Here is a 12,360-nt window from a genome sequence, read left to right on the forward strand (position 1 = left end):
TAGGGGGACCTTTGCACAGGTTCGCCTGGTGCACCAATTGCAACCCTACTTGGATCAGGAGGCTCTCCTCACAGTCACTCATGCCGTTGTCACCTCACGGTTAGATTATTGCAACGCACTCTACATGGGGCTATCCTTGTTTGGAGACTACAGTTGGTCCAGAACGCAGCCGCGCGAGCTGTTGTGGGTGCATCTAGGTACACCCACATTACACCAATTCTCCACGAGCTGCACTGGCTCCCTATTGGCCTCTGGTCACAATTCAAGGTGTTGGTTATTACCTTTAAAACCCTACATGGCTTAGGGCCAGGTTATCTTCGAGACCGCCTTCTGCCACATAGCTCCCAGCGACTGGTAAGATCCCACAGAGTTGGTCTCCTCCGGGTCCCGTCAGCTAAACAATGCCGGCTGGAGGGCCCATGGGGGAGGGCCTTCTCTGTGGCTGCCCCAGCTCTCTGGAAGCAGTTACCTCCTGAGGTCCAGACCATCCCCACCCTATTGGCCTTCTGAAAAGCAGTGAAGACCTGGCTTTTCCGGCAGGCCTGGGGCTGTTGATCTCGCTCTTGTGATCTGGTGAGATCCGGCCATGAATGGCGTGAATGAGTTTTTAATGTTTTTAATTTTTAAATGTTTTTTATAATGATTTTTTAAAATGTATTGTGAGCCACCCTGAGTCTTCAGAGAGGGGCGGCATATAAATTGAATTAATTAAATTAAATTAAATTAAAATATTTCATAGTTTCTAAAAGTACGAATAAAATAACTGTTTAAAATGAAAGGAATTCTAGTCAGTGTACAATAGAATCTGAATTAAAATAAATATATGAAAGCATACATATTTTAAAAAAAATATTTCACTTTATCTCAGGGAGAGAGACTAACTTCCATTATATTTTTCTATCTAAAAACAAAACCACTGAGTTTGGGGAAAAACTAGATTTAAATTTAAACAGTACATATGTGCAGAATATTTTGAATTCAAAATATTTCGAGCTGAAAAGATTTGTTACTTCAACTGTCATTTGAAATGGGTTGTTCAGATCTTACTGGAACTGTTCTGATGTTGTTCCAAAGTTCTCGAAATGTTTTTGCATATCCCTCTAAATATCTTTAAATGTTGTAAAGGTCATAATGTGATGTTTTGTTTTGCTTTTTGCTTAGCTTAATTTGTAGACACCCCCATTAGCCAGCATGGACAGCGAACTGGTGGCAACCCGCGGAAGATTTCACCACTGCCGAGGACACTGCAACCATTATAAATATGAACCGGTTGCCAAGCATCTGAATTTTGATTATGTGACCATGGGGATGCTGCAATGGTCATGTGCAAAACAGTTTTAAGTCACTTTTTTTCAGTCAGGTTGTAACTTTGAATGGTCAATCAATGAACTATTGTAAATCAAGGACTGCCTGTACTATACTATATAGATGACTATACTCTTCCAGTATAGTCATCTATATAAAATACTTTATCATTTCTGGCTGCCAGGTGAATGTTTAAACATAAGGTTGCATGACTTATTATATCATACAGGCATTTAGAATGTTTGACCTCAAGGTGCATGTTTATTTTATGAAGTAAGCCTCATTACCTGTTTCTAATCAGTGGAAAAATCCGAAAACTTAGATAATTGATCTAAAATTGACCAATCCATGGAATTCCCTGCTTTCCTTCTACATGTCATTATCCTGCTAACTCATGGGTGTCAAACTCGATCGTGTCACGTGACATATCACAATGTTTTTTGCCTTTGTGGAACCGGAGTGGGCGTGGTCTGCACGTGACACATCCAGCCCGTGGGCTGCCAGTTTGACACCCCTATACTAACTGAATATCAGCACAGTTTTGCTACACTTTCCCATAATTCTTACCTTACATGAACTCAAGATGTCTGCTACCAATGCATATGTTCTACATGTAACAAATTACAAACCAAATGAGAAAGGAATATTTAGCTCTTTCCAAAGAAATTCAGTTGAAAATGGCCAGAAGATAAAGAAGAAAGTAGCTTGATGCATGGGGGAGGGGGGGTTGTTTTTTCTCCCATATGCCAATCGATCAATTTGTTGTTTGTCAATAAAACATCCAAGTAAAATGATTGAGCAGGGAGGACGAAGAGTGGATAGCATTTTAGAGCTTAGATAGATATTTTACCTCTGGTCTTTGAAAGGAGGTTATTAGAAAAGAAGGGAAAATTAAATTAGGACCCAAAATTTACAGTGGCACTAGAATAGTTAGATGAATTAATGAATCAACAAATCAATAAATTAGTTCTGTGGAAAATGAAGTGATAGGATGAGAACTTGAAATAGTATGCCAAAAGGTAGACGATTAGACAAAAACATCCACCTCACTCTAATACATAAGGAGGAAGAAGGGCCACATTATTGAAGAAAATAATAACTTTTACAGGAACAGAAAAAATAAACAGAAAAGCTTAATTACAGGTAATGCTTTTCTTGGTTACTCTTGTGGAGATAGTATGCTAATTGGGGTTCTAATACCACAAAATCATAGTGATATGGAAAGGTCTATGTTTAATATGATCATATTTGGATTTCACGTAAGTACGATCAGATAAATTTAAGATGTTAATGGTACAAACACTGTAAAAATCAATTAAAAATATTTACTTATTTTGCAAATCATCTTGTCTAGTATCTTTGTATGTTGACCAGAGTAGTCCTACAGAAATTTATAAATTTAGAAAATATTATAATGAATTTGCAGTATTTAGATCAGAAATTCCGTTTTATACTTCTGGGTTTTAAACATCCTTTTTAGTTGAAAACCAATATATTGTAATTAATATGCCAATTATTATTTTATTTGTGACACAGTCAGACAGCATTTGGCATTTTTATCCAATTATTGAGATCTGGAATAGTCTATATTTGAATTGCATAGTCGATTATACTTATTTCTGGATTCTGTATTTGCAGATTTGCTTACTAACTAAAATGCATTTGTAAGCAAAAGTCAATATTCATGGTGCTTTCACAATCACTAATAGATATGCAGAAATTGTGTCCATGAATCAAAATACATAATTAAGGGAGGAGAAGAAAGCAAATCTAAAGCTTATTTTAAAAAGCTAGCCTATAAATGGAGTAATTATCCTTCATCTTGGCAACAATTTTAAATTGGTTAATACAATAATCTCAATATTTTATTAGATTTATTTTGTATGCTACCTTTCTACATCACCCATAGAGAGAAAAACAAAGAATAGTAACAAAGAATAACAATACTACAAATCAGAATAAAATGATTGCTTAAGATACACAATAAGGTGTCAAAGTTTTCCAGGTTTGTTTTCAGGTTTCATAAACAAAACACCTGTCCTAAAAAGGCCCTTCTTGTGATTATCTGCTTCACTTAATTTGGCAAAGGTACTTGGAGAGAAGAGATCACTAGAATCCAAATAGGTAAATATTAGAGGTTCCTAAGTTACTAAACCATTTAGTGCTAGTAAATTGAACACTAGTACTTTGAACTGGGTTTGGAAATGGACTATAGACACACTGCAAAGCAACAAAATAATATATTTTGCACCTGTCAGTCCAGCTGGCATAGATGCTGATTTGAATGAACCTTAGTTTTTACAGTTTCCAAAGACACAGTTGCAAATAAATCATTGTAATTGTCCATAGAAAGCTATGAATAATTGAATAATTATTTACAAAATAATTATTACAAAATAAGCTGGTCACAAGCTCTAATTTTATTTTAATAAATAGCTGTAAAAGCCCCTGAGACCTTTAAGACTCTAATGTTAATAATGGATCCAAAAGTACTTCCATACCATCTACCTAATCTTTTAAGTAGAGTGAAATACTTTTCCTGTAGATGTAGAATATTTTCTAGAATGGATATGAATAGTATTCAGAATAAATAAGAATGAATATTTTTAACCACAAGCATGATTATCAGAAATACTGAATCATTTTTCCATTATTCCAGCACATATTTATGTTGTGGTGCAGTAGTCCATGTTACTGATTCTGACAGCAGAATGAGGGAGCATTCATCTCAGGGGTGGGTGGGTTGATTTACACAGCTGGTAAAACCTTCTTGGCCTACTTACAACTATTCATATACTTTATCTCTATATGAATATTAGTCTCAAACTGAAATTACCAAACTTTCCCCCCAAATACATTTATGTATGGCTAAATAACAATTTCAAATGCAAATATAATGCAATAATCTAACACACTTATGATTAGGACTTTGGATAACAATCTTGAAAAGAGCTCAACTAAGGAAACAGAAGATTAAGTGCAGTTCTACCTGTCATCAACCCTGAGTTACCTTTTCTGGTCCAATCTGGCAATTACCATGTCATTTATAATCTCATTTTCTTCTGCCAGTTGAAATACTGCCAACATTGTATGACATTTTCCATCATGCCATGTGGCATACAATTACCAGTATCCAGGGATGAAATGCTACCAGTTTGGACTGGTTTGGCCGAACCGGTAGCGATGGCGGCGGGTGGTTCTGAGAACCAGTAGCGACGGCAGCATGAGACTCCGCCCACCTGCCCAGTCATAGTTACTTCCTGGTTTTAACCAGGAAGTAACCTGTTTTTTACCATCTGCACATGCACAGAAGGGTTTCCGCATGTGCAGAGGATCTGCGCACACACGTGATGCGGCGCATGCACTTCCAAACCGGTAGGGAAGATAAGTAGATTTCACCCCTGCCAGTATGTATCATATACAAAACATTACAAAACCTCCTTGCACCCTATTCTATAGCTAACCAAATTTCTGTGTGATTTACAGGTCAAGATGACTAGTAAGGAAAAGGATGAGAAGCAAAAAAATTCCAGAATGTTTCTGAGCAAAAGGAAGGAAACCTTTCATTTAGGACAACAGATAAACAAGTGGTTCTTATATATAGATGTATGTATTCCTAAATAATACATATGTATGTATTTCAGGGGAAGAGACTTCCCCTATTTTCAGTATAAAAAGAAACAGCAACTTTCTGTGTGGAATTTCTGGAACCAGATAAAGGACCACCTCAAAGACCAGTCAATTACCATTATACATCTGTGACATCTGCAATTATTTTCAGTCAGTATGATCCAAAAGTAATGGCTTGTGTGAGGCACAGAACCAAGTGAGAGCTAATTAAATCTTCTGCAACACTTCCTGTCTTCCAGGTATATTTATTAATTACATAATTCATTACTATATAATTTCAGTATAATTGCATTAAGTATTCACTGTGGCAAATTTGAAGAGTGTTTTGTCTGAAAGCACATAGAAATATCTAATAGTCTTATCCACGTCCACCAAACTCCATGATTCTCAATATGCTATTTTTCTCACTCTCAAAACTCTGGCCATTTTTAGCCAAAGAGTGCACTTCTTTTTCTTTTCCTTTCTTTAATGTTCAAGTCGTTTCAATTTTAAAGGTTAAATAAGAATTTTAGCACTGGCAAAAGTCAAGCAAGAAACAGAAAGCTATTTAATATATAACAGAAAGATATAAATATTTTATTCCCTCTTAAGATCCAGCCAAGAGACACATGTCTTGTACCAAACTAGGCTAACCGGCTTGTCTGAACTTAAGGCGCAGTTTTTAAATACTCTTTTGCTCCTAGCACACACTGTCCATCCGATCGATGCTGGCAATAACTATTTCCGTAAGCTCTAGAAACACCGTTTATGCTTTCTCTTTTCTTTTTTTTCACCCCCTCTCAGCAGCCTGTAGAAATGTACGCAAACACTCACGGGCGGGGGCGCGCGCGCGCCCGCTAACCACCGCCTCTTCCTTTTAAAAAAGGGCTGACAATGCTGCAGACCAGAAAACTCGGGAGTTAGCAGCGCTAGGATAGCTATGAATTACCCTACTTTTAAACGCAGAAGCCTTAGTACCGTATACGATGAGGAACGCGGAGAGAAAACGCGTATCAGGGACCAGCCCACAAGCACGGAGAAGTAGTGACAGCAGCGGCAGCCATGGCTCCAGCTGCAGCCGCGCCAAAGGTGACAGGCTGGGAGCGCCAGAAAGCTTGGGGATTGCTGCCTCCGGAGCGACCGTTCCAGAGAATGCAAGCCTTTTCGTGGAGGCTGAGAGAAGGCGTGTCGGGAGAGCCGAGAAGGATTCGTGCCCGTTCTAGGAAGGCAAACCGGCTGCAGTACCTCCATTACGAGGAAAGGCAATGCAAGAAAGGGGGTGGGAAGCAGGAGGAGTGTTCTCTCTTCCTCTCAAACGCTCCGGGGGGAAACACAGCGGAGCAAAACGACTCCCGCTCAGCACACAACACCCAGGACCCCAAGAAGGGGCGATTCGCGGGGTGCACCACGGTAGTCTGTGCACTGACCCGGGTCCGCACACGTACACGCGCTTGTGAGCACACACACACGGACACACACATACACATACATACATACATAGGCACGAATAATATACACACACCGACGTCCATCCATCCATCGCATCCATGTATAGACCGGGTTGGGGCTGAAGAGGGGCGGACATACACGCTCACTACCTCAGAAAAACAGCCACATTTGCAGAAAGGAGCGAGTTTGACAGACACGTATATATCTATATATGGCAGAAGGAAGCGAAAGAGAAAATCTCGGAGCAGCGTTAAAACCCGACCGCGGCTGTTTTTATTCCCGCCACCTCTTTCCCCCCCTCACCTCACAGCGATATTAACCGAGGGTGTCATCCACGTAATTGCCGCCGCCGCCGCCTTCATTCCCCCTCCCCGGACCCGAATCTGCGGTAGCGACACTGGCAGTTTCTTCCTCTCTTTACCTTTCCTCAGCGGAAGAGAGAGACGACTCCTGACAAGACGGGCTGTCCTTTCCAGGCTGCTCAGCCACCCGCTGCCAGTGAGCGGCGCCCCGAGTTCCAACCCCGTTCCAACAGCTACGGTAACAGTCGGGTTTGGACGACACCCCTTCCCCTCAGTTCAGTCGCTCCCCTTTTCCTCGCCTCTTTCTCCCCCCCCCACCTCAAGTCCGTCAGTATGTCGGTTTGTCACTCGCCTACCGGATTGGTGGAAACGCCATTCACGTGACGGGAGTCGGGCGAGAGGAACGGGTAGACACGCGGTGCGGTCGTGAGCATTAGCGAGGCGAAGGGAGGTGAGGAGAATTCGGAGCAAAGGCCGACGTCACAATTGCCCGTTCTTAGCGTTTCTAGGGGTTCCGCGGCAGTAATTTAAGTCGTTTCTTAACATAGCCACCGACCAGAAGGAGGAAAAAAAAAAAAGAATAACGGGCACGGTTACGATTAGAGGGCGGAGAAAGTGTTAGTGCGCAAGCGTCGAGATCATCTTCTCTTCTTGGGTGGTGCGGCTAGAACTTTCTCGAAATACCGGCGGCGGGGGCAGGGGTGGTTCTGTTAAAGAGGCGTATAGGGGAGAGAAGAATCTACGGACTTTGCTTGTCCAGGTGATTCGAACAGGTACCGAAGCACGTTTAGGATTCGGTCATTCAGGTTACTCCCTTCCCGAGGGAAGGGCTTTGGGAAGGACGGTGGCGCAGTGAATTTTTAATAAACAGTGAGCACGCATGCGTGGCTGGTTTGAGGAGCTCTGCTGCATCCTAATAAAACAGCCGTCCGGGAGCAGGTGTTAAACCGCATTCGGGTCCTTTTTTTTTCTTTGTACTTGTTGCAGACCTCTCCCCCCCCCCGTTTTTTTTTTCCTTTCGAAGGATGGACGCGTGAAATCCACGAATGGACCTCAGTGCACTATTGACATGTCAGTGTAGGCCGACTTCCATGCAATCCGTTTGCTTGTCTTGAATAATAAGTGTCGCGAACAACCGGGTTTCTGTTGGAAGCTTTCGAGTAGACGCCGCCGTTACAAGTCCGAAAGGCTACTCGGAACATTCTTGCGTGGTTTAATCGTGATCTCTACCTGTCTCTACTTGAATATAGAAAAATGGGCTTTAGAATTAAGATTTAAATCAAAATACTGTATGTTGGTAAGTTATCAAGTATCATATTATTAAGTTTAGCCTTAAGTTAAAAATGATTGGTGGATACACAGTGTTGTCCTAGGTTACAAGTGTAAACGAAGATTTATGAAGTTACCCTTATGTTAAATTAAGACCTTTTGCCTATTTAGGATGAATATATAGTAAAAATATTTTCCTTTTTGGACCATAAAGTTCTATATTTAGAATCTGAAAAGGTGGTGTATACAGCATAAAGTTCTATATTTAGAATCTGAAAAGGTGGTGTATACATCACTATTTGTATACAAATAAATCTATAGGCAATAGGTCTATATTAAGATTGTTCCGTTTCAGCATTCAGGAACAAACACAGCAGATAGACCTCTGCTGCTTTTAATTTCATTGCAAAATTTTAATTGTAACAGAGTAGACATTATTTATAGGTTTAACTGTATTGCTGCCAGCTATTGGTCATTCAGTTTTTTTGGCCTTACAAATAATAAATGTGTGCCTTCAAGAAAGCTTTAATTCCTGGTAATGCTTGGGCAAGCCCCTGTAGTTTCTTGGTTTGCCACTGCCATCTTTCTAGGACTGAGAGCGCAACTGGCCCAAGCTGTCACCAAGCTGGCTTTGTGTTTAAAGCAGAACAGGATATTGGAATTCTCCAATTTGTAGGTTGATGTCTTAATACCAAACTGCCTCTCTTATGTACCCTAGATGTTTGCCCATGTCACAGTAAAAAAACCAAATCTCCAATAAGAACAAAAATCAAATTGTTATCTTGGTCTGAATAATTCCTCTTAAATATAAAATTTCAAGAAAAAAAGAGCCTAAATATCAACATGATTCACTCAGTGTTATGTAAGCTTATTCTTTTTGCAGTAAGACTTTCACTTAGATTCAATCCATGAATTCCCTTAATTTTCCTCCAGAGGATTCCTCAATTTTCCAAAAGATTTTATGAGAAAAGGAGATGTGCCACAGATTTAGTTGAATATAATTCAAGGCATTATTTCCTTCTTTAACAGATTTAGTAGTTTTATTTTGGAGAATGAGAAATAGAGATATTATGCTGAATAGTTTAATCCATCAGTTTACAGATTTTTTTAAATTAGTGATTTTATTTTATTATATCCTTATGTAATCCCCTTTTTCTAAACCTTCACAATATGTAGGTTTCTTTTTTTTCTCATCCCCCCTATGCAGAGGATTCTTTAATTTTGTTGTGTAGAGAATGCATAGAAAAGTAGTTTGCCATAATACACATTTGACCACAACAAACATGTCATGTCAACATGCAACGAAGTTGAATATTAATATCTCATCTGAAGATAATATTCTCCCATTTCTTTCTTTCTGCTCTTTCAGTTCCCATGCATAACTGAAAGCAGTATCATAAATGATTTTTGTCATTGATCAGAGGAACAGCGCCCATAAGTGGGAATCTTTAATAAAGAATGCTTAATTCTTTATATTCCATTTTCATTTAAAACTTTGCATAATTTTGTATCTATTCTTGAAAGGTTGTCATATACACTACACACTGATCAATGAGCACAACATGCATTCAGTTTTGTAGCATTTAGACTTTAGATGGAAGACAATCTATAAAACATCATATTCATATAAACCAATGAAATAATGCCCAGAATATCAATCAAAATTTATATAATGGGAACATGACAATAATTATTCAGAAGGAAAGTGATTGCTTAATCAGAATTCTAGCTAGTTGCTACTGATACTGACTTAAAACTACATTAGGTTTGGCCTAAAAACTTCATTAATTATATTTTCTTAAAAGAAAGCTGGTTTTGAAATATAATCACTCAATAAAAAATTCAGATGAGAACAAAATAAAAACCAGAGAATCCTCTTATCCATGAAAAAAGTAATGGTATCTTTTTGAATATTGAATTAGCTTGATTATAAAATCCCATACACACACACATTGAGACATACATACATAAAATGAATTTGAATTTGCAATATCATAAATTGGTGACCTTAAAAACAGATTTGCAGTAACATTTTAGGGTAATTGATGAATGGATTTAGTTTGAGAATCTAGCTATTCATACCAAACTATAAATTCATTTGAAATAAGGCAAATAAATATTGTGTTAAGATAATTTATGTGTATGTCCTTCAAGTCAAGCTATGCTGCCTCATCTTGGTGAGTGTGTAGTTGTTCGTGGGAGAATGGGCTATGAACGCCAGGAGTTTACAACAATACAATATAGTTACATCATCCGGGATGTGAAGGTCATCCTAGGTGCCCTTTTAAAGCTGACAGGGATTTATATACGGAAGCAGTCACATAGGAAAAAGAGGAAATGGATGATTGCTTTAGCAACAACTGCAAATATTTCATACTGCATGGGAAAATGCAATGGTAAGGTCATTCCTGTATTTAACCATGAAAACTACCTGGATAGACAGAATAAAGTGATTGATGATATAATGCCAGACGATGGGCTTCATGGACCAAGTGGCACTTAACTAAATGGCAGCAAATATGATATTGAGAACAGTTGAGCTTTTTGAGTACTACTAATGGTTTTATGAAGTCTAGATTGAAGCCAATCTAGTTGCGGGAAAGTTGCAATGTAGGAAAATAAAATCGGAAACTGAAAACAGAATTACAGTGGGAACATAGAAGATAAACATGGATATGAAAAATCTCAACACAGTGAAATCATATAATGAATCAACTACACAGTGACATCTCAGGTATTAATGAACTGAAATAATGAATCGAGTAGTTTTGTGTTTGTTTTTATTAAGGAAATAAGAAAAAATGGCATTTCTTTCATAGGATTATAGCAAAGACAGTTACTGGGGTAGAGTCTAGTCAGTGACAAAATATGTCTTACACTTCAAGGACAGCCTTGCTTCAATAATTGATGCAGTATAGAGGTTAATGAATTTTATGATCAAGTTCAATCTGAAATGAACAGAATGTGGAAATAAAATATGCTGCTTGTGGTTGGAGAATGGAACGTTATAGTTGGAAAAGGAGGAAAACAATGTTAGACTATACAGCCTAAGAAACAAAAATGAAGAAGAACAATTTAGTTTTTGACAATCCAATAATTTCTTTATTAATACATTCTTCAAATAACCAAAACAACTGCTACATATATGGACATCTCCAGAGACAGCACACAAAAATTAAACACTACATTATTGGCGATAATTGGAAAAGTTGTTATAATAGGAAAAAAAATGTGGCCGGGGTTGATTGTGAAGCAGATCAACTGCTCATGTACAAGTTCCAAGTCAAGCTAAAGTGAAAGAAAGCCAAGGAGTTTCTACAATATGATCTTAAGCATGAACGTGCACCATTTTCAAGGATAACATCAAGTATTGCTTTCAAGTCCTGAACATCATTTATAAGGAACTAGAGGAACTGTAGAATGAAATCAAGTAAATTGTTAAGGGTCAATATGAAAAGAGATTGTAAAGGATCATGCAGCAGATGAAACAATAATGCATGTCAGAACAGATGATGGAAAATTGTCAAGAAGAGAAGCCAAAACTAAGAAAATCTGAGATCATGGAAAGAAACTTACAAGCAGAATTATGATATCTGTAAAAATACTGAGAATAGAAACAGATTATAGAAAAAAAGGGAGAGTCTTCCAAAAGATTTCTGAACATAGAAGAATGTGGTATACTAAAAGATCCCACTTGACAGATAACTAGTTCAAAGATCAGCAAGATGCAAAGACTATACTGAAATTCTATACAATAGGTATATTAGCAGTCAAAATACTTTAGATTTTTTCTATTTATAAGAATGAAATACTTTGGCCACTTAATGAGAAGGAAGGACTCACTGGAGAAGAGCCTAATGCTGGGAACAATTGAGGGCAAAAGAAGAAGGGGATGGCAGAGAATGAGGTGGCTGGATAGAGTCACTGAAGCAGTCTACGTGAGCTTAAATGGTCTCCATGGGATGGTAGAAGACAGGAAAGCATAGAGGAAAGTTGTCCATAAGGTCGCGATGGGTCAGACACAACTTTGCAACTAATAACAAAATTTATCAGAAACTAATAGAAAATAAATGTAGATCACATTACAACAGAAAGCTACAAGAATTTATGGATATCTCCAGAAGTATGGCAAGCAACAGAAGAATTTAGATTCTGACCAAACTATATCAGTAAGCAGTTACAAAATAACTTATTGGGAGGTGTATGCAATAAAACGTATTGCTTAGTTCTTTCATTGTATGTCACCATCTGATATAGAGTTTGGTTTTTTTCAGACTGACATTATTGACAAATTGATGATTAATTCATTTTCCTGTCAATCAGAAATTTTAAAAAAACATTTTTTCCATTTATTTATTTACTAAATTTATAAGCTATCCATTTTATGTATGTGGTGATGTACACAATTTAAATTTTATACTTATAA

At 38.1% G+C, this 12,360-nt stretch overlaps 1 protein-coding gene and 1 long non-coding RNA gene across 13 annotated transcripts in view; one reads left to right on the forward strand and one right to left on the reverse strand.

Moving 5' to 3' along the window:
- LOC117672649 (uncharacterized) overlaps positions 1-2,646 on the forward strand; it is an 85,846-nt gene extending 83,200 nt beyond the window's left edge. Inside the window, exon 4 of the long non-coding RNA XR_009620190.2 lies at positions 1,162-2,646. This is a non-coding gene — a long non-coding RNA (uncharacterized LOC117672649). The remainder of the gene's footprint in view (positions 1-1,161) is intronic.
- ANKRD12 (ankyrin repeat domain 12) overlaps positions 1-11,999 on the reverse strand; it is a 91,886-nt gene extending 79,887 nt beyond the window's left edge. For 2 of the 12 annotated variants that reach the window (XM_087891329.1, XM_060682039.2), the window contains exon 1: positions 7,022-11,999. In XM_087891329.1, the coding sequence (XP_087747455.1) occupies positions 7,022-7,099 (78 nt within the window). In that variant the 5' untranslated portion in view covers positions 7,100-11,999. The other 10 variants (XM_087891331.1, XM_034429469.3, XM_087891326.1 and 7 more) reach the window with 9 other exon arrangements.
- Between the last annotated feature and the right edge of the window lie 361 nt (positions 12,000-12,360).

Source organism: Pantherophis guttatus, chromosome 3 (genome assembly GCF_059756535.1).
Source record: "Pantherophis guttatus breed Tessera chromosome 3, ASM5975653v1, whole genome shotgun sequence".
NCBI classification, from domain to species: Eukaryota; Metazoa; Chordata; class Lepidosauria; order Squamata; family Colubridae; genus Pantherophis; species Pantherophis guttatus.